The 23783-nt window shown below is 39.4% G+C and overlaps 1 protein-coding gene across 1 annotated transcript; it reads right to left on the reverse strand.

Annotated features, from left to right (window-relative positions):
* Positions 1-582: 582 nt before the first annotated feature.
* tnfrsfa (tumor necrosis factor receptor superfamily, member a) lies at positions 583-22723 on the reverse strand. The gene is made up of 10 exons (XM_030436417.1): positions 22455-22723; positions 11427-11595; positions 9908-10039; positions 5357-5468; positions 4976-5109; positions 4783-4884; positions 4651-4697; positions 4246-4527; positions 4118-4154; positions 583-2938 (listed from the first exon to the last, which is right to left on the reverse strand). The coding sequence occupies exons 1-10, from the start codon at positions 22485-22487 to the stop codon at positions 2637-2639; spliced, it is 1350 nt and encodes a 449-aa protein (XP_030292277.1). The 5' UTR covers positions 22488-22723; the 3' UTR covers positions 583-2636.
* Positions 22724-23783: the final 1060 nt, after the last annotated feature.

Raw genomic sequence — 23783 nt, forward strand, 5'->3', positions numbered from 1 at the left:
CTGTATTTACCTTGACCTACATACTTTATACTCCTACAGAAATGTGTTTCTTTTAACATTTCAGACCAATTAATATGTAAGATTGGGTCAGATTACTTTGGAATTTAGCCAATTCCCTTGAAGACAAATCACATGGTCATTTTTGTAAATTAGCAACATAATCTGTTGGATTACATGAGAATGACGCTTTTCAATTTTGCTCTTGAAATGCAAGAATTTACTCAAAATGTTTATCTTCCATCAAAAATTCCACTAAAAGAATAGTTCATTCACCATTTACACAATAGTGTAAGTAACTAAGTTACTTAGATATATATAAAAAAAAACATACAGCTGTCATATTCATGTTCATGAAAAAAGTTTCATAATTTCAAAATCTAAATCACACACGTAATCAAGTAATCTTTGACAATGTAACTGTGACCTTATTACACTTCTTTTCAAATGTAATCTGGGCAGGTCATCACTTTTTAAAATGTGATGACCTTATTTTAATGACAACCCTGTAAAATATACAGCTCACACATTTCATAACTGTAACCAAACATGAAAACATCAGTAATTTCAAACAACTCAAAGACGTGTAATCTGTACAAAACATTTATTTGAAATTGACAAAAAACAGCTTAGATGTATTTGCATAATTTATATCTGAAATCCATGACAAGCAAACAATAACTAAGGGGAGAAATGGCTTGAGGGCAACGCTGAGCTGGATGTGTTAACACAAATAAAAAGGCAGTTAACTGAACAGCTCAGGACGTGTCATGAAATATGTCAAAGAAAAAAAACACAGAAATTATTCTTTCATTAAAAAAAAGACATACACTCACATGAACTGCGGCAGAGTTAAAGAAACATGCACTGAAGCCTATTTGCTGCTGAGCTACGTCAGGAAAGAGGAATACCAAAGAAAAAGTCAAAGAAATGGATGTGTTAAAAAAGAGAGAATGGTGAGTGAGAGAAGGTCCCTAGAAATTGATGCAGGCTGTATTTTCATTGTCCGTCAATAGATGGCAGTGCCAGCACTGTAGCATCACTCTCCAGCAATAATACATATATAACTCTGTAACTCTTTCCTTTATACATAGGAGACTGCAGAAAAACGGGCAAAATCGAGTTTAAAAACAGCCAAATAACCTTGTTTGGTGTTTCCTCCATATATTCATTCTGGTTTGTTAATAGAGCTGCATATTTACAGGACATATACACTTTGCGAGGCTCTCTGGACGTATGTACACAACGACAAAATCAGGGGAATAAACTTGAGCTTCTTTTTAAATCCAGAAAAGATTTCCTTCATCTCGTCTGAGTCTGACCGAGAAAACAATCCGTACCTGCCGACACGTACAGAAGGACAACTTGGTCAGACTCAACAGGTCGGTCTGCATTTTTTAAGATCGATGTCACCTCAAATCCAATTTGAAATGACGCCCTCTGCATTTAGCATCACGAAGGTCACAAAGCTGTGAAGAAATGGCACGATAAAACATTGACACATTGACAGTGTGGACCAGAGTGCTACACTTAACACAGCGCGGCGAGCTGAAAACGATTTGATGTCAGTCATTTGGCCCTGTAGCCGAACACAACACAAACACGGCGCGTGCTGCTCGTCCAGGGTTGTTTCGTTGGCATTGGTATAAATAATGAAAGTTAATTATTATTCATTACAATAAATATGTCAATAAATAAAAAAAAAAATGACCTTGAAGTTCTCAAAGTTACATGGAAAATGATGGACTAAGGTATAAACAGTTGCTCCAACAGAAACAGCTTGTGAAACTCCTTCTACAATGACGTGTGTGTGTGTGTCGTAACACTGAACATATAACAGACCAGAAGACTGAATCTCCACCGTGACCTGATTTTACAAACTTCTTTGATTCACTAGGCTCTATGAACATAATGACATTGCAATACAAATGTATACCTACATAGATTTAGATCATCAGATGGCATCAAAGAGGTAAAGTTTATGATTAGTAAGGCTGCACATGGTCAGAATGAATGGACAGTATTTTCCGATTGTTAGTCAGGAAAACGTTGTTACATATGGTTTCAGAGAAGCCTAAATATAAACAACAAATAAAGCATGATTGTAGTTTTAAATCCTACATGTGCCAGAGGTCAGTGCAACAAAAAGGCACAGTATTAGTGACAGCTAATGCCACTCCTACAAACCAGTGTATATCTTTGACTCCAGGTAGTGTTTCGATCTGGGTAGAGGACCAGACGAGCGACACACTCCCAGAGACTTCTAAGCTTTCAGTATTTGGACACATGTCGGTTCATATGAGACGAAAACATGCAGCCATTTCTGCATGCGGAAGTTGACGCCTTCATGATATTCTGCTCTTTTTGACACCACTTCATGGTCGTCTTTGGTGGTATTCTTCATTTTTAGTATTACACCTCCACATTTGGCGAGTAGTCAACATCCTCGGAGTTCCGATCAATACGGCTTGACCTTCCCCTTTTTGTGTTTTTCTTTTTAAAACTACTGGCTTTTGAATACGTGGCTCATCTGCCACAAAGAGGTAAGCCTGTTCGCGAGACACAATGTTCATGGATAGTGTCTATGTGCTTTAGTTTTCTTGTACTAAGTAATTTGTGTTTACTTCATTTGCAGCCTCTCAGGGTGTGTCTGCGTGTTTGTAGTAGCCTTTCCGCAGCGCTGCGGAGGCGATGCTCTCAGCCGAGCGCCGCTGGTCCATACTCAGCAAAGCGTCTAACAGGTTGTTGATGTCGGCTTTAAGTCCCTGCTTCTGCATCCAGTTCTTCAGCAGTTCATACACTTTGTCACCGGGGGGGCCGTTCTCCGCGATCCGAATGTGGTTGTCACTGACTCCGATCATTCTGAAGAACTTGTTGTGGATCCGCACGTCCAGGTACTCGTCAAACAGGTCAAAGCTCTTCTTGAGGGATTTTTCTGACCCTGAAAAAAACAGATAGATGCGTAAAATTTAGACTTTGAGATACAAAGTGGCACAAATAGAACTGTCATGATGATTACAACATTGGCTCGTTCTTTTAACGATGGTGACACCGACAATTTGCTCAGTACTCAACAGTGCCACCATTTGGCTAGTGACGCATATTGCATCCAAAATTTGGTACATATCTGTATGACCCCTAGCAAAAATATCCATTTGTCTTTTGATATCACCTACTGTTTGTCTGTAATTCTACCTAAAAGGCCACTACAGTAACATGTAACATGGTATTTTTGCAGTTCTGTTGTCATTTAGGAGATGAAACCAGGCCCTCGAGTTCTCCTTTCTCCAGGAACATGACTGGACATGTTAAAGGATGGTACTGAAAGCACCAACTTTTGGATATTAATAAAATTCCTTGAGATCTCTTTAAGGAATGAATCATTTCACACCAATTCTTGATGTTATCATTGAATATAAATCGCCAACACTGTTCTAAGAATTTTGTGCAGAATTTTGTGATACATTCACCATTTACAGGACTTTGATTAATGTACAACTCTTACGTCAGTGGATGCAGCAATTACACCCATTTTCGTTTTCTAGTTATTATTATATATCATAAATAATGTGATTAACATAAATATTTTTGGGACAATATTTTGTCCAACAAAAGTAGGGATTGTTACAGGCTCCACTTGTTGATTATCAGTTTACTTATTTGTATTCTCTCACCATGAACCAATAATGGATTGTCAACACTAAATGTTTTTTTTTTTCTTTTTTTTTTTAACTCATATGACAGTCGGTGTTTGGACACACTGGACATATTTTCCTCAGGGATGGATGGAGGAATTTTATCAATAATCAAAGAAACCACATCCTGCTTACTTTTGCATGACAAAAACAACAACAAAACAACAGCATGTTCCAATCCCCCCAAGGCTCAGATATGGCCTGACTGTCATGAGATTATTAATCTTTCAAGCAGCTAATTCAAGAGCAGGGATATTGTTTTTTTTTTTTTACTGTGGACTGACATGAACTGTGGTAAGTGGAGCTGCTTTCTGTGTACAGCTGCCATTGAGTGAAAATCAAGATGCATGAAAATTATCTTAAGGAAATCAGTAAAAAATATCTGGTCAAGGGGATGTTTCCGCCTCCGGCTGCTGGAATCTTACCTAGTAGAGGCAGCAATCGATGTCGCAGAGGATCCTCCTGCAGAATGAGAGAGAATACAAATATAAAGCTGAGTAAAATTTGAAAAATGATCAATCATGATTTTTTTTTTTGCTTTTCATTCCCTCACCATGTCTGCAGGCTGCAGTCTGAAGGCAGCTGGGCTCTGGTGTGGGGTGTTACCAGAGGAGGCCGCTGTGGGCAGGGCTGACAGGCTAGTTTGAGACGAACTTGTGGTGTTTGGCAAACTGTCACCGAGCCCTCGGTCCTCGTCTTCAAGGGGAGGGGACGCCTTGGTCATCCCACCCTGGGTCTCCTGCAGCAGAGGCCTCGACTCTGGGCGGGACTCCTCCCCCTCCAGACCGGCGTTCTGATTATTCTGTCTCTCCTCCGCCGTAGCTCCACTCTCATCCTGAGCAGAGGAGAAAGCAGAGGTTGCCACAGTGACTGGGACTGCAAACACGCAATAGCTACCAATTACAAAGCCCTCAACATGGGACACAACATGAAAGAAATCACAGACAAAACAACTTACAATAGGAATCTTCACGATTTCACTGGATTCAATATGGCTCTTTAAACCTGTTGAAAAACAAACGGCATCAGGAACACATCCTTAACAAGCTAAAACAGTATTGCAAAGGTACAGCACATGATGTCAACTCACATGGTATTTCACAAGAGTGCTGCTTGAATTTGAACCACCACACAGCCAGCCCAATGAGGATGATGAGGAGGATGAGGACCAGGGAAATGCATATTGGAACAACTGGAAAAAAGATAAACAATTAGCATTAAAAAAAACCTCTTAATGTTAAGCGAGAGGCTTTGAATGAAATGGTGAAGTGAAGTGAAGTTACCGATGTCAGCTGGAGCTGCAGGAGTCATTTCAGAAGGGGTCGGGGAGGATTTTGGCGGGGACGGATTCCGTTTTTGACACACTGTGTTCGAGAATGGCGTGCACTTCTTCACCTCCTCCTCTCCTGATTTACATCTGGAATTTTTAAGAAATAACAATAACATACAAAAATCAGAAAAAGCCTTGGAGCTTCACCCTGGTTGTCTGCTTAATGAAATAAACGAGCTGTTTAAGAAACCCAAGAATACAGAGTTAGCCCATTATCCTGAGTTTGCATCCAATGCCAATGTTCACTGTAGGGCTGCTTCTAACTATGATTTTAATTATGGCAACGTCTGGTGAGCAGCACTGAATATCAGGAAAGTTAATTAATCACACTTACTTGGCACAGCGTTTGCAAACTTCGCAGGCCTGATCCGGGACACAGAAGGTTCCTGGTTTGCACTGGCACCTGGTGTCTGTAGTTGTGGTGCAGGGAGCAGTTTGAATCTCATCTATGGAGAGAAAAAGTTGTTAGGAAGCTGTTGCAGATGTGGATGTGTTTGTGGAATATCATGAGTGCCAGGGACATAAATCAAATCAAACATATACAGAGATTAACATAAAAACAATCTACTCACTGACATATTTAACAGTAAGTCACCAAATCAAATACACAGTCACACAAAGCTCTGATTATTTCAAATATAATAAATAAATAATGATGCTATCTGAACAGCTCCAGAGAAGCTTACATGTTACTGGAACCTGTAAGCCAGCCTTGGTTCCTTAAAAGAGCGTCTGTGACTTGTGATCCAACTTTGTAAAGCACGTATATAGTTTTCTAAGCAGACTCATAATAAACCTGTGACCACTGGCTTGTGTTAAAGAGACACTTTCTGGCTAATTTGATGGCCGTTTTTGAACAAAGGTAGATCATTCGGTTTCTAATTTTGTCTTCCTCATGATAACGAGAGAAAGGGAATCTTTCACGGTTCATTTATCAAATTAAGACCCTCAAAAGACAGTGGGCATTGAAGATACAATCATTAATAACAATTCAACAAGCTACCTCCACAGGAAGACCTTTCGCTGACTTATGATGTCCATGCTTGCCAATTTACAAACATTACATCAGTGCTGGTTTGGTTGTTAAATGCGAACACACTCTTGCCATCTTGTTATCTTCTCCCACAGTCATTTACCTTCAATTCTATTCAGACATATCACCTGGTTTTGTAGCAAGTTATGACACTTTCAAATAACTCTCTCGTCTTCCAGATATTTATTTTTATCACAATTTTATGACCAGAGTTTTATGACCCTAAATGAGGTCACATGTTTAGTCAACTTTTCCACAGGTGAGGCTGTTTTCCTAAATACAAAGTCCACATTTAGTCATCTCCTCATAAATGCATTGTCACCCTTAATAGGACATTCCTGAGAAGGTGAATCAGCAGCACAGTGCTGATAAAATTCAAACATTTGTGTATTTCACTGGAAGGAACATTGTCTTTATCGGTTCAATTTGAGTATTAAATGTTTATGAGTTTACTAATCTCAGCCAGTCCGTCTCTCCACACTGAATTCTTTGTATCTGTCCTGTAGCCAATTATTATTACATATAAAGTAATGATCATAATGATCTTCTGAATACTGTTGGGTGTTATAAAGTGTTTTTATTAATGACATATTAATGCATCAAACATGTGTTTTAGATTATTGAGATGTTTGAAATAACATCATCAAAATAAAATATTACATTGCATTAAAGCTACAAACGTTTTCTACCCTGAGGTTATTGTAAACAGACATTGTGATTGGTTCTTTAGGATACAACTCGATGGCTCAAGGTAACACCTTAGTTGTATGTATACATTAAAACTGAGGATTTGAAACTGATGAGTCACATGATGAGTCAAAAGTTTGTTTAATTCAATTTAACCTAACATTTAAAAATGTTTGCATCCACAAAGATTACTTTATGGACTGTGGTAACAAAATTATTTGCTTACAGCTTTTAATAGAAAAACTTTTGTTGGTATAACATAAAACAAGCGAAAGACATAGGTATTTACACAATAAGCCAGTAGTCTATGCTTTTGTCACATATCATGAATTATTGTGAACTCCTTGTCCTTTCCTCTTGTCAGTGAGTATTCTTGTTTGTTGAGCTTTTCCCTGCCTAGCATCTGCACTCATTGTATACACAAACACTCCCACAGGGACCACTACTGAGTTTATCATAGCAGTCTGTTGTTGGGACAATGGGATTGATTGTTACCATTTCAATGATGTATAATAATTAAAATGGTAGGATGGGACGCAGAAACTCTGGGAAAAAGTCATTTATTATATAACCATGTAAAGCTCACCCCTGCAGGACACTGTCATCCTCATTACTATAGCACATAAATATCTGACAATACCAACTACTGATGATAATATCTCACATAAAAATAAATATTACAGATGTTCCTGGATTAAATTTTGTGTAGCTTCTCACAAAGCTCCTATTGATCTGTGTAAGAAAAAAGCCCCAAGAGGAAAATTTGTACAAGCAGTTAAACTATAATAGTTGTTTTGTTTTGGACATGTTTATGACATTGTTCGGCGAATTACTCTTCTCCATTTTGTCTCATTAGTTTGTCATTTATGTAATTAAATCAAGCTACAAATAAAGTTTTGTTATGCGTTATTTCGATCTCCAGTGGAACCACTTGACATGCTTCATGCTTAATGCTGCCATAAAGAAGCTTATTCTTACAAAGAAAATGTGTTGGACACAGATTCTGTCTAGAGCCTGTGCTATGCAATTGTGCTTAGTGTTGACTGGAATGTAATGCATTCATAATAGAGCGACAAAGTTTTAAATAGCGTCTGTGTCCCGGTAAACCTTAAACTCTGTTAGAAAAACAACATTCAGAAGTGACAGACTGGCAACAAGTCAATACTCAGCTACCAGCCAGGCAGCTGGTGATTTGAGAAACACACTATAATTTCTTGATTATGTTATTTCTATTAAATTGGCAGGTGCTTTGTACTCGTCTGTGTGTTGAGGGTGGGACATACAAGGCTTGAAATCAGAGTAGAGTGTCTGTTTAGCCCAATCTGATAATGTACTTCCTGTCTAATCTAAGTTATTTAAGCAATTAATAAATGAGAACGTTCTGAAAGAAAACCACAATCCTTTTCATGGATGAAATGCCCTCTAGACATTAATCATTAAGCTTTCTTTTAAAGAGAAACACGGCTTCAACTTCAAGAAAGCAAGGCTCTCTAAATGATTCATTCAATCCACTGTAGCCTTGTTAATATATGATTTCCCAACAGGAGCTTCATAAGTTCATAGCAAACTTTTTTCAAAGAGTAACGTGTTCCAATGAATAATTACGAGGTTGTAAATAAGTTAAAACTAGAGCAAAACACACAAAGCTCTATCTTAAAAACCAATGAATGAGCACAAAACACATCCTATGTAACAGTAGTCTCTTTTCTGTGGCTCCAACCTTTCATTGAACACAAAGACGCTCAGTGTGGGAGACAATGAGACACAGCCACACCCAGTTCAGCCAGGTAAAGACAGACACACAAGCAAATCTCCTGAGACACGTAACACACTCACATTCAGCCTACGAAACAAAACAACAAAGACACGCCCTACTACTCCGTGTAACATCATAAGATCACATTTTCATGAGTGGAGCTGAAAGACGGGGGCACAGACAAAAAGGTATTAACTTTCCTAAACAATATATCTTTGACTGACTGGATTACAGAGGGCTCTATTCTGGAATTAAAGGGCAATCCACTTTGGTGTTATTTAATTTCTATTTTCTGGTTCAACCTGAAGTGATGGATTTACTGTAGTTGTCCGCGAAGACATATTTATAGTCAGCCATATCTATCTTTCCCAGAATAAGTTATCCAATTAAATGAATTGTACATTTAACAGGGTCGTAAGAGTCAAATTTAATAACCAACTAATGACGAATTGAATGTCTTTTTTTTTTTTTTTTTTTTTTACATTCAAAGCTTCTATTGAGGTTTTTTGAACAAAGCTTTAAATGACTGTGGTTATATTTTACAATGTCATCACCCTGAAAAAAGTAATCCTCAAAACAAGTTGATTCACGTCAGCAATCTTTAAATGCTTCCACATCTTTCTACAGTCGTCCATATAAAAGCGATGACGTCATGATGGACTGCTGAGGGTCGAGAGAACGCAGATACATAATTTTAGCTTTTTACTTTGTAATGACTTCAGTAGTTTACTATAATAGTGTTAGAGCTGAAATAGATTTTTTGTTATTGCGGTTATAGCAATGTAATTAGCAGTCAGATTGCTGTTAGACCGCCCTAATGATCTCACTGTTGCATGCCTCCTTTTGTGTGCAGCAAGCGGAAGAGCAAAAAGTTTATTGACTGCAGTGAAAATGTTGTTTTTGAAAAGATAAACACTAACAAATGTGGACTGAAGCAGAACATTTTGTTGGATAAAAACATGCTGTGAATTTAATTAATCACTTTCATAAAATTTTGACTGTGTGACTTTAACAATGTTCACAAACTCCTGGGAATGTTTGGATCACACAGGTCAGAAACAATCCTACGCAGAAGCCACTGTACTACAAATAGTACAAAACTAATGACATTAATGTCACCTGATCTTTATCTGCAACTGTGAAGAAATAACGAGTTTAAATGCCAACGTTATGAATGAAGTTTAAAGCTTCAAGATATTCAATAACGCCTTGTAATCACTTCATAGATACATTATTTTCTTATTACACAGAAAAGGTTTAAAAAAAAGCAAATAACACACACAAAAACAGTTCCTGCTTCTAAAAGACCCAAGTTGAAAAAAAGAAACAAACTTGGTGAGAAGGACTATAATCAAATTTCAAGTTCTTCCCGCTGACGCAACTGAAAATTATATTATGAGTTTTTTTACCTAAGCGGCAGTGCGTGCAGGGCAAACAGCGGTTCATCCCATTGGAGTGCTCTGTGTAGGTCTGCCCATGCTCACAGGAGGCACAGATCCCCTGATCTTGGTCTCTTTCACATTCCTTATGCACAAAGGTTCCTGCAAATATAATAAGACAACAGTCAAAACAAAAATATACACAAAATACGGGCAATTCAAGTCACGTGGATCTTGATGTCATTAATGTGATGTGCTTTCTGTGATGTTCTTTCCACTGTTCGCTTATCACACTTTGAATTTTTATACTCAGTTCATGCATGCCATGAATAAAACCACTTCATTCCCATGTGTTTCCAGGTTTTATCTGATGCACATAACACAGTGGAGAATGGGAGGAATGCAACAAGACATATTTTTTATTCAATAAATAGACTGTTGGTATTGTGGTTGGTTGAATTCCTTTTTGCTCAACTTAAATGTGGTTAAAACTTATGTGCTTCATGTGCACCCAGCTAAAACAAAAAAAAAAGAATAGATCTGCCTGGTATGATAAAAGCTTATACTGACAAAAAGAAGCAAAACGCTTCAGAACATTAGGTGGTCACAGTAGCTTAACGGATGTGGTAACTGGCAAGAATGCAAGAAAACAGAATCTCAAAAGTGGTAGAAACATAAATCCCACGAGAAACAATGATTTTTCTACAGGCCAAACAAGCAGCAATGTTCTGTTTTTAGCATTTAACATCCGTTAATTATTCGTCTCCCATAAATAACTTTATACTTTTGTCTCCATCTTTGTGTACACTGGCCTCATTTGTGTTGTTACCGTGAATGAAGATGTTCTTGCAAATCAACTTGAGTTTCTCTTATGGAACATCACCAGATTCATAGGCCGGAATGTTGACACAAACAAGTTGATAAAAATACATTTGCGTGCAGACATTATCTAATAAAAGGGCATGTGTTACGCCAGTAAAGCATAAGTTGATAAACTTGATAGTTATCTAGTGATGAATGTGACCCAAAACCAAAACCTGAGTAAATCAAATAAGAAGATTTCTTAGAATTCAGAATGGCAAATTAAATAACTCAATCAGCTGGCAGCAGTATGTAGTAATTGCATCATGGCTAAACATTTTCTGAGCTAAAAAAGAAACACGTTAACACCCTACAAACTCTATGCACAATAAATCAAAATGGAGGGTACTTTTTAAAGACTTGGGACTTAAAGAAAACTTTAAATTCTGCTTCATTCTGAACTGCTGAGACGGAGCAGTTTGCCTTCTGTTCCCGGACATCACGCATTCTTTCCAGACCAGGCAGAGAGTATTTGCTGAAGTAATTTGGGATACAGTTCTAGTTAAGGGTTTCACATTTGACTTCAGTTTATTCACACAAAATGCCAGTCAAATTTTTGCTCTAGCGTTCACTCACTTCTTCTTATATCCAAAGATATAATATGATTTAACATAGTTTCAGGTTATTGCAGCAGGCCCACATTCCCTTTATGTGTGGATGTTATTCTACTTGATGCGTTTCTCCTTACCAGCCTGGCAATTGAGGCAGCAGAATCCCTGGTGGGGGTACTGCTCATTCTCCACACATGTTCTGTGCTGTCGAAGGGTGAGGTTCTTGTATTCATCGCTGGACCACTGAGCAGCTGGAAGTTCAGCTGCGTGACAAACCAAGCCGAAGACGAGTGCTGCCACCAACACCTGAAGCATTGAGATCAGGGAGAGGGAGAGGGAAGCGGACATGGAAGGAAAAGAGAAAAGCTTTGCATTATTTTTGTGTATCCACAGTATACAGACGCACCCACTCAAACCCATTAGATGAAGGACAGTAAAGAGGAGAGTCTATCTTCATAGGAAACCTTGTGTGAGCAATCTACGACTTAATTTGAACCATCTGATCTGAACATCTGCCGTGGGAAAGCAATTAAGGGAGCCAACCAGCCGGTCAGAACTGGAGGCAAAACAAGCCTGTGTGTGCAGGATGCGGAGCTATACGCTAACTGCACGCAGCGCAACAGGCAACCAAACTTAATTACTGCGTGATCTGGTTTTCTTGTCGGAGAGGTTTAAACAGCAAAGACTCCAGTTCCTCTACTGTGGGCGTAACAGAAAAAAGGTTTTATAAGGTATCTCAGCTAACACCAGCACAGTGCCCATATCAAATGTGATTCCCGAAAATCCATTCATGTGCTAGATAATAACCGGCTTGTATAGGTGGGGTGCTGAGAAGAATACGGCCGAACACTTTAGTGTGGCCCCCAGGCGCTGGTGTTTATTCACACGCTTTTCACCATGTCAATGTGAGAAGGCCCCATTCATTGGCAAACAACACACTTTAGTGCCTCTACTTCAAATGACCCACATTCTTAAACCCCGACTCTTTGAATGCCACGACATGTGACACCGCCGTGAAGCGCCTCAAACGCAATGCGACACCTCCTGGGTAAATGAGAGGCCTAGATTTGGAGGTTTTGTGCACCAATCTCCCCCTCCTCGTCCACCTCCACCTCTGCTAGACCAGGAGAGAAAGGAAACAGGTTAGGGTGGAGAGGTTGAGAGGGAGAAAGAGAAGGAGGGGCATCGATTCAAAGTGAGAAACTGTAGACAGCGAGTTGAAGATGGGACGCTCAGCAGGGAATAGGTTGTCTAAAAAGACAGTGTGGGAGAAAAAGAGTAATAAAGACTGAGAGCAGATAGACAGAGGTAGGGAAAAAGGGACAGGCTTGAGTGGAGACTGACTCCTGACGCTAGTCTTGGCTCTCTGGAGGGCCGCCATGCCTTGTTGTTCAAAAGAACTTTCCCCTCTCTCTCTCTCTCTTTGCCTTTTCCCTTCTTCCTTTCCCTCTGCTCACGTCAGACTTTCCAAAGACGCTGAGAGGCAGACGTGGAGGGGCAGACGGCCGGCAGAGCAGTCACAATCACACCATTTAGATCTATCCAAACATTCTGAGGAGGGTGGGGGGGACAGAAGAGAGACGGAAAGGGGAGGGAGATAAAATGAGAGGGGGGGGGGACTAACAGCTTGCATGACACAGGGTGAGTCTTTTAGACTTGAATACACTATGTGTATGACTGCAGGGTGGGGGATGTAGAGAGACACAGAGTTGGGGAAAGAGTTAGTAGAAGGCCGTGTGAAAAGGCAAGAGAGAGAAATCTGCGTTTAAGCACATGTGAACGACAAAACAGTGGAAAGAAATGACGAGGAAAAAAGACAACTGGGACAGAGTGAGCTGCCCTAAATGTAACCCTACACGTCTACACAGGAGAAGCAGAATGAAAAAATACATTAAAAAGTTATATACCCTGGCATTAGCAGCTAATAAATCACTACAGTCAATCAAAACATTAAAACTCAGGTGTCGCTTTGGCAGTAAAGATGCATAGACAGCAGAGAGGTGACATCATTTCCCGTCTTTGTTCAAACATTCCCAGGTGCAGCTGCCCTCAATAGCAGACCTGTTAATGGTCAGCAGCTGATGGTTGCTACTGTGCACAGAGGATCCGATCACATTTATGAAGAGAAAAGGGCTGCTACTAATGTTTACTTTATATCATTGCTTAATCTGTTGATTATTTTCTAAATTAATTAATGAATCAATTGCTTGCTCTATAAAATGTCTAAAAATGTCAATCAGATTTTCTGAAAGCCCAAGATGATGTCCTCAAAGTTTTGTATTGCTGCAACCGGGATCTAAACTTAATTCCTGCCAAAGACAAATGCTTGTAGGTTTTGCGCTTGCTGAGTTAGTACAGACGCAATTTGACAGACGCACAGGTACGCTCTAATTTGAAAATGACAATAATTGGCAGATTTATGGAATATAAAAACACAGGTGCAGGTAAAGTTTGGTTTTCCCAATGCCACCAATTTTCAGTTGAAACGTTTTCAGCTGTCAAGAAAAACAACTGAATCTGCTACTGAGAATTGTTTTATATTTTATAGGATGGCAGAGTCATAAGTCCATGATCACTTCTCCATGTGGGAATCAAAAACATTCTCTCAGTTTTTATTTTGTAACTTCAGCTTGCGGACAGGAAAAACTAACAATGCCATCAACATGTGTCCACACTAATGTCCTAAGGCTGCTTAACTACACATACTATACACATAAACACTAAGAGCAGCCACATTGTGGCTTAGTTTTACCTCCATAACCAAGTGAGGAGGAAGACTGGAGTGACCGTAACCTCAGGGTAGAAAGTTCTCCAAACCCACAATGCCTGGAAACTCTCCAACCCTCGGCTTAAGTGGATCAGTCCACTTCACAGTCGTCTCTATCCTCTCTACAATGAGTGGGTTTGGCTGCAGATTATTTGGTACAACAGCATCCCATTGTCATGCTTCCAGTCTGTATGTATGGTAGGTTAGTGGATGCTTGTTAAACTAATAAAAGTTACAATAAAATAATGAGGGAGCCTCTGTTTATCTGACAACAGTAGCCCCCCTCCACTTCCTCTAAACACCCTGGGTTCTTCCAAATTGCCTTGGCACATACGCTACACATGCCATGTACACTGAGAATGCATTTGTGACTAAATGACAGGACATCCTTTCAGTTGACCTAGGTTATCAATGGGCCATTTATAGGGCTGTGATCACTCCTTATCCCTGAGGGAATTACAGTGAGCTCTATTATATATAAAAAAATAAATGGGCAGAAACAGAAAATGTGACCAACAATTGCGCACAGACAACACAACAAATATGCACACAGATAAACCAAGGGAGAGTCTTCATTTCATACTGGACAGATGATTTCAATCATAGCCAACTGATAAGGGCAGACACGATGTACCTCATTATACTCCTGTATCCGGTTGAGGACCTGATTCTCTATATCATGCTTTTCTTATTAGCCAATCTTTTCTTTCATCAATTGTTGGACATCCATACTGTCAGGAAAAAAAGCTCCTGAGAAGTTTAGATTTAAAATACCCCTGAGGACATTAGATTAAAATATCAAGACCTCTCACTTTAGGTCACTCGTAATACGCAGAATTTTCATCATCAGATTACAGACGGCCCGCAGCTGGAGGAATTTAGACAATAACCAAGTAAACTAACACAATAAGTGCTAGTTTACGGTGGAGGGTAAGTAAGTACATTTGCTGTACATTTGCTGATTTTCAACCAGCTTTGGATCACTACAATTTTGGTCATATATGCAAATGAATACTGCAACCACTCCTTGCCAACACAAATCCTCAAATATGATTCAAAATGTGTCATCTGGTGGATGACACATTTTGATCGTATTGACGATCGTATTGACTACAGATTAATTTCCTGCTATTGTCTACTGGCATCCAAGGACACAAGGAGTATAATCAGATTGAGAAAGTGGCTGCCCCACTGCCTCTGATCAATCTGTCAAAAATATGCAGTGCTGATAAATGTTCAACCAGGATCTGTTAGTGAACTAGACATTTCTCGCTTCTTCGGCTGTGAAATACTTCTTTAGGTTTATTTTGATTTTTGATAATTTTACCGCTATTTCCTTTTAATGCTGCTTATACTTCTACTCCACTGCGATTGGTCAACCACATTTATTTGACATGTTTAGAATCACAATACATTGCAGATTTAGATTACTAATTCATCATATAAATCAGATGGTAAGTAATGCTATATTATTAAAGTTAAGCTATCCAGCAGTAAATAAAGAACTTCAAATTAGCCCCACTTTTACTAGCTGCAAAATTAAACATGATTTACATATTCATTATCAATCAATAATCATAATCCAGTGATGTAATGTTCACAATTCTGAATTGGGCCCTTCTGCATATAGAGTACTATACAGAGTTATTTTGATGCTTTTGTAGTTGAGGAGGACTTTTACTTATATCAAACGTATACTTTTTACATTGTGGTTTTGCTACTTTTAGTTAAGTAAGTACAATATCTGAATGCTTCTTCCACTGCTGTCAAACACTTCTACTTTCCATATAACATTGAGGAATGAACCCATTTTAAAAAGGACCTAACCACATGACAGGCTGAAGCACAGAACAAACATGTTTGCACAATGCTTTTTTGAAAAAGAAGAAAGAAAAGAAAAGCGTCATAAGTGACACAAATATGAAACCTCAGTTCAAATGTCAACATGTGTCTTCCTCTGACCTTAACACAGCTCAATCTTAATCATAACACTACCACCCACAACCACAAAAAAGAGACACCCCTCCCCCATCTCATACCATACCATATAGTATCACTGTACAGTACAGCTGCCACAGTTTAGAAGCACAACTGATGTCACAGTTAAAACATTGCACCAAGGAAAGAACACAAATGATCTGCCTGTTGTCTCCGTCAATTAAAAAAGCACAAAGCTGGTGTGAGAAGCCAAAAACAAATACAACCTTTTCCACATGATAACTGCTGAACTGTCTTATTTAATTTTGCCTAAGTGTCTTGTGTAATTGAATAAATGATGATCAAAATAGTCATCCTTTGTTCTCTATCACAGCTAATGTTTTGACTAGTTTTTCAAAGCCAAACATTTCCACATTTCCACCCATAACTGCTCAATTGTCTTGTCCAATTCTGACTAACGCGCCAATTGTCTTGTCTAGTTGAATAAATAATCCCTTATTTATGGTATTGCATAGTTTCCCGATGGCTCTTTGACCCTTAAGCAACACTGATGAAGGCGAGTATGAACTAGAGGTTAAGAGCAAAATATCACAGAGAAAGAAGCCCTGTTCTGCAGCAAATGTCTTTAAAGTTTCAATTAAAATGATTATCAAATATTACTTTGACATCTGTCTTTTAAACCTAATTCTAATTTAACCAAAACTTGTCATTAAAGAAGAGACATCAAGTACGCGTTGTCCTGCATTAAACTTTAATTTAATATGATCTCTTCTCAACTGTTTGGGTAATCTTTTTCCAGACAGTTGGGTATTGTTGAATTAAAAATCCCCAGAGGCTGACCTTGAAAGACCACTGAATGCTCTCTGCTTCACAGATAAAGCCTGGCATTCCCTTGAGACACGGGGTGACCATGCACAGCTTTCATTGAGTGATAAATTACACTGACATTCTGTGTTAGACGATGGAGATCAAGTACAACCCCGCATATGTCAAGAGAAAGAAGTCTGACACTTGCTACCCCAAGTTCAACCGAGCTCGGATACATCCATCATTGTAAAGCTAAATGATATAAAATGAAGAGAATGACTCCCATGTCATTTTAAAGCACGTAGACAAGAGAGCGCTCAGAGTGAAAACCACAAAAACAGCGCACACACATTGAAGAAGACACACATACAATAGAGTACACAAGCACACATACAGTGTATGTGTGGGAGCGTGTGAAAAGCGGCTGCCCCCTCCTCTCAGGGAGCACAGGAAGCTCGAGACAATACAGAGGCTTCATGCAGGGTTCAGCTCCAAACTGTTCCCTCCACAGCAGCCTGCCTCCGAGCAGGCCCAGCACCCGATTAGACACACAACATATCCGCTAGGCTGGATATTTTTAACTCAGGGAAGCTGCAGCTCCATGACACAAATTCTTGAGTTTCCTCAGGAGGTATGCTTAACTGATTAGACAAATGTGACTGTGTGTGACAAGCAGGTTAGGTGACATTCACCTTCATACCAGGGAAAAGAGAGAAAGGGCAAAAACCTGTGATGACGACAGTGTATTCAATGAATTTCCAGGCAGCGAAACCTACAACCACAAGTTGGTGAAATGACAGCCTGGTAATGTTGACCACATGCTGTTATGATGAAGGTATTTTCAAAAGTTTAAGGGTTCAGAAGTCGTAAGCAGGTGGAGCATGACGCATAGCTTCCAGTTTGTTTGTGTTGTGAGGTCTCTGTGGTTTTTAAGATTTGGTTGCTTCACATGAACACAACACCATTGTGAGTCACACAGCACATTATTCAGGAATAAACACAGGTCTTGAATTTGTTTGTCAATCCACCAATTGAATTGAGAGATTTTTGTGCATGAGGGCTATTAACCTAGCCATTTTAAATTCTGATTAGGCCCTTCCCTAACAGGGAAGCCTGGCGGCGACTCACGAGACAACTCCAGGAGGGAGAGAATGAAAGGAGCAAGAAAGGATGACTAATAGATTAAAGTATGTGCAGGAATCCATCACCTCGCTTTAGAGACAATCACATTAGCTCCATTAAAGCTCGTCTTTGTGTAAAAGGGAAAAAAAAGTCCATGAAGCGCAGGCAGTTTATAGCCTCCTCTATAAACACATCACAGCAAAAATGTAGAATATGTGGCTGGTGTGGCACAGCAACAAGGGTTTAAGTGACCATCAATAGCTGGGATTTATGTCGGATTTATGTCTTCGTAAACATAGGTCCATTTTCTGGACAAAGGTTGAGTTTGCTCTAAGACTCAACAGTTCATCTAGCAGAGCAGGAGGTCAGAGAAACTGATGAACTGAACTGATGCAAAACCTTATGCCACTCTGCTATTGTGTTATGTTTCTGAGGCACCATCTAGTTGGACTCCAGGATACACCTGAACCGATTATCTGATTAATCACCTAATCATCTGTCAGAATATTAATCTGCAATTATTTTGAAAAACTAAATTTTTTTGAGTGAAAGGGCTAAAACTTCAGAGGTTGTTACTCTCAAAAATAAATCTGTACCGTTTTCTAGTCTTATATTAAGAGTAAATTGAAAATGTTTAGCATTTGAACTGTTGGTTGCACAAAACAAGCGATGTGAATAAGACAACAAGGCCTCTGGCAAATTGCGAAGGCATTCTTCATTATTTTCCAGACCAAAGGACGAATATTTTCATTAAGAAAATAATAAACAGATTAACTGATAATGAAAAGAAATGCTCATTGCAGGCTACTGTGCAATCTTTTCCAGCTCTTAAATATGAATGTGGGGCTGTTACAGGCAATTTTCTTTTATATCATTTAATCTGCTGATAGATTTCTTGATTAATGAATACAACAACAAATTGCTTGTTTTGTTCAACCAAAGATATTAAATGTATGATCACATAAAACAAAGAAAAGCAGGACATACTTACAACTTGAAGATGGAATTAAGAAATGTTTTTCACTTTTGTTTGACAAATCTTATTGAAACTTGAATTGAAACTGATTTTTAAATCTTGAATCAATTATTCAAATAGTTCACTCTTTCTGCCCAGATTTGCACTTGTGAAACCTATCGGTATTCTAATGGTAAGTTACTTTAATCTGATGTTTTTCTCGTCATCATCAGTAATAAATAAATTAGTAAATGTGCCAAATATCAAACATTTAGCCTAATGCAACATCCAAACATTGTTGAATGATGTTAACCTAAAAAGACATCTGGAAATAAGTTGTTCTGTCCAATCAACTGTCCAGGAAACAAAGATGTTCAGTTTACAATGATGTAAAACAGAGAATTGCAGTAAATCTTCACACTGGAGCAGCTGGGCCATGGGAGTGTTTGGAAGTTTTGCTTGAAAAATGACACTAACAATTAATAGATTATGATTAACAAATTCTTTCAGCTTTACTGAAATGTAAAAAGAGAAACATCAGAGCTATAGGGATTTCCTTCGATGTTGTGTTTCTCTTTAAATGTTCTATGAAAAGAGTGCTTTCAAATATGTACACATCTCTATAGACTCGCACACGGTTGACAAAAATAGTTACTAGATTCTGAGTCTTAGAGCACTGTAAAACAGGCAGTATGAGAGCTGCAACGCTTATTTGATTAGTGCTTAGCTATTAAATGAATGACCAACTATTTAGATAATTGATGAATCTTTTCTTAACTAATTAATAAAAAAAATGTTGTTAGTTGCTGAAATATGAGAGTGTAAAAAGAGAAGAAAGAAAGAAAAAAAAAAGAAGCTGACATTAGCTTTGCACCCTTTGGCAACCAGTGTCCATTTCTAGTGTAATGAACTCAAAGAGGACAGTAAACTCATGTGATTTGACCCATCAGATGACTTCTCTACATATGGGAGGGCAGTTCTGTTTGTAAGAGAAAGTGGTGCAACACATATTCCTTCTGACACTGTACAAAATATGCAATTAGTGGCTACTTGGGTCTAAAAACATTTAAGAATGTATCTGGAGGACATTAATCTGTTTAGCTGGTGATGTCTGACGCACGGTAAGTTATCCCCGCTTATCTCAACGCTGCTGAACCATGCTCGTGTGAGCTCTGACTTGCCTCTGTTGGTATGCATTACGTGAGTGGGCTGCACCTGAACAGGTGGCACTCCCTAAGTGAGTCAGCAGGTCTTTGATAATTGGAGAGTGATCACACCGACCACAACAACAGGTTCTATCACAATGATCAAACTGCCAGCTATAAAACAACTTTCTAGAAAGAAAAGAAACCTGAGTGGAAACTGTGACAGGCAAACATAAAAAAACAAACAACCATCTGTTATCTGACAGTGAGCTTGTTTCAACCTATTGCATCATTGAGTGTCGATGTAGCTTCTCTAAGGCACAGGCCTGGTTATAACTGTTCACATGGTCACCGTGCAGAGCAGCAGTACGTAGCAGTTACAGCATTAAGGACTCTAGAGTGACCACTGCTCGGTCCCCAGTGACACAGTTTGGCCTCCACTTGTCCCAGATGTCAGTCCTGCCCTTGTCTATGTTCCCCATAGAGACAGAGAGGGATATTTCCTGTGTGAACCAACACCCAGACACACAGTAAGCAATCATGGATAACAATCTTGTGTACATTTGCATGGGCATGACAATTCTCAGAAGTAAATTGATGCCCCTAATATCAGCATATCTGTGTACTCGAGACAGGAAGTTTACTGGAGGGCCAGGCACGTACACTCAGGCAATTTGAAGGGGTGTGTGGGGGGGGATTAGAGAGGGGGGAATGGGGGTGGGGGCGAAGTTTCCTCATAGTCCCTTAGCAACAGGGCCTGCTGGCAAGGCCTCCAGAATGTACTGTGGTTTACAGAAGAGATAAACATTGACTTTGCCACCCGGAGAAGTAAATCTGATTTCAGTAATGGAAGACTGCATGACTTAAAACGCAAATCAGACAACGCAGAAAACAAACAGCAAAACTCTGGGCACATAGGCAGATTAATTTAACGATGCCATGCCAGTTACTAACAGAACAAATAGTAACTGTGATTCATTTTCCGCTTCTTATCTCCACCAGCAAACATAGTGTTTGAAGTAGGGCCGCAAGATATGATAAAGAAATCGTATCGTGTTTATTTTGACATGATTCCTGATAAGTGGTAATGAACATTTTTCAATCACAATTTTCATCTCCACTGAAAAACTATTGGAATCATGATGATGTGACGTTTGGTCGATGTTGTCGCACATCTGGAGAACAAGGCGGGCATTTCTTCGGCACTACAGCGCTGTATCATAATGCTGTTTTGTCTGACTTTTTTTTTTACTTTCTCACAAAATTGCAGCTTTCACAAGAATCTGGTCACAGCAGCAGCTTCTTGCAATTACAATTACATTTTCATTTACCGTGCAGCCCTGAGTTCATAGAAAAGTGGACACCCTCCTAGTGTCCCCTTTAAAAATCAATCACATATGATACTATACATAACTCCAAAAGAACATTGCACTAATTGGTCACACTTTAAGGCATTACACGGTGAGCACGCAGCATTTATAGTGTCAGGCTTTGGTGCTGCACAGCTGGAAAAAACAACAGTCGAGGAATGAAAAGACGCCTCTGTGAAGGTCTGACAGTGGAATAAACTTTGGTGGAAAAACAGTTTGAGAGACTTTGAGGCATTAATTGACAATTTGGCAAGGTGAAACTTCGTTTTTTTTTAGGGGGGGGGGGGGGGCAACTCGCTTAGACATGTTCCTAAATCTGTGCATCTCACTCTTTAAACACAACTTGATTTAAAACCTTGTTAGAGTGGACTCACAGCAGGCCATAACTGCACTGCACTTATTAATAGTGCCTAATGGGAATGCTACATCCGCTGTGACAGACCAAGAGCCATCATATGCTGAATGTCTGAACAATATGACCACATGATGTCCAACACAGATGGTGGTTGTAATGTAGAGAGGAGGAAGGGGGGGCTGATAGCTGATGAGTGAATAATACAGCACATGTACTTAAGTGGAGCAAAGGGGGCCTTCAGATGACTGAATGCTCTCTGCAGAAATAAACACTTTAATAAACAACAACAACAAACTCAGAAGTTGCTTCCTGTGTTGGAGCTTTTGCGGGACAATGACCGGGCTTGTTTCATCTCCTTCAACAAGTTCTCGGGAGCGGCCGTGATTTCAGCTCACATGTCATGGTAACGCTTCCCAAAAGAGTCACGCTATGTCTGGTGTATGCTTCAACTTTACGGGAAAGAGTGTTTTTTATAATTAATACTTTTCTCCTGCCGACTGTTTGAATCAATAATCATGTTGCTAGCTTAAATAAGTCCAACGTCGCGAGCGCATTAACGTTAACGTACGTTACCCGCAGCTATCAGCCATAGTTCAACCGTTATTGGCACTTTAATAAAGACTTTACAAACAGTTGTGAATAAAACAAAGTGGCATACATTGAAAAAAAAGTAAGTTTCTGGATAGTTAATGTCGTGTTTACTTACAGAAAGTTTCCCGACCGCCGCACCGAAGTTCATCTTGGGAACTTCGAGATGAGAGGAAATCCCGGCGACTTGGGACGTCTCGTTACAAACCACCAGTGTGACGTCGTTGACGAAAGAAACAACACAATTATACTAGAAAAACAAAACGGCCGCACAAGTCCAGCTTTAAAGCTATCCGTCGTCCAGTTTGGTTCATGAGTTTGTCCCCGACCAGACCTTGTTCTGTTAGTAGAGACAGACACGGTCTGAGCGCCGCTCAACGTCTGATTTTTTTCCTCAGTCGGAACCGTGCGTGACGTCAGACGCAAGGGCCAATCACAGCGCGTCCTCGGCCCAGAATAATAATGAGGCAGCATGTGTGCAAACTGCTACTAAATCAAAGTTTTAAATACATTAATGTATTTAAATACACTATTTCTAGATATACATACACACATACAGATAGATAGATGGAATAAATTGTCAAAGCTCAACAACACACATGATTCAAACACACACAAAAGGGGAACTATCAAAGAAGCAACTGATAAAGACATTTCGACGTGCAGTATTTATCTTATATTGTTCGGGTTGGTTCTTGCAGAGGGAATGAAAGATTTCTTGCAGATGTTCTTCTGGGCCAGTGGGACTTTGTACTGTCTACTAGGTGGCGGTTACTGGAAGGAGTGGTGGAGGGGGTGAGGAGGGAGGCCTCTGTGATCATGGTGGCTTTTCCTGATCACTGGGCGGTTGTGCAGCTCAGATAAAGGACTTCGCGATGGGGAGCTGATTATTTTCTCTGGCCTGATTAGTTTTGTTTTGTGTTTGGCGGTGAGAGAGTTGAACCACGATGAAATGCTGAATGTGAGAATGGTTTAAATGAGTGGGCCAGTGTTAAAAATGTCCTTTATAGCGTATAGTACAGTATAGCTTTACAGCTGCAACAGTTTCTATGGAGTGAACAGTGCAGCTCTTAAGTTAAAAACCTACAGTTCAAGTGGGTCATCTCATGCTCTGATCCACATTCACTACATGAATAACCCGGTCCAAGCATTAAAGCCATTAACTAGCATATGTAATGTGTAACTAACTAGTAATAGCTAACTCATGTGCAACAAGTTCGAGCACCACTGAACGAAAGATCCCTAACTGGATTCTGTGCTTTATCTTCTCTTAAAGTAAATCCATGTTGTACATCAATATTTGTTTTTAACATGAATTAGACCACTGAAGTCTGTTTGTGATTCAGTTTGTTCCTATACTGACAAATAAAACATAAAGGCGGGTGGGTGTTGGTCCAGGTTTGGTCTTGACTCACCTTTCTGATGTTTTAGTCTCTGTAAAAAAAAA

The sequence above is a fragment of the Sparus aurata genome, chromosome 12, assembly GCF_900880675.1.
Source record: "Sparus aurata chromosome 12, fSpaAur1.1, whole genome shotgun sequence".
Lineage (NCBI taxonomy): Eukaryota > Metazoa > Chordata > Actinopteri > Spariformes > Sparidae > Sparus > Sparus aurata.

Excerpts from the sequence above, each read along its gene's own strand:
- tnfrsfa (XM_030436417.1), bottom strand. The coding sequence starts at position 22,487 with ATGAACTTCGGTGCGGCGGTCGGGAAACTTTCT. Across the intron at positions 5,110-5,356 it reads GTTTGCAAACGCTGTGCCAA|ATGTAAATCAGGAGAGGAGG; the intron begins GTAAGTGTGATT and ends TAAAAATTCCAG. Across the intron at positions 4,155-4,245 it reads GACTGCAGCCTGCAGACATG|GAGGATCCTCTGCGACATCG; the intron begins GTGAGGGAATGA and ends CTCATTCTGCAG.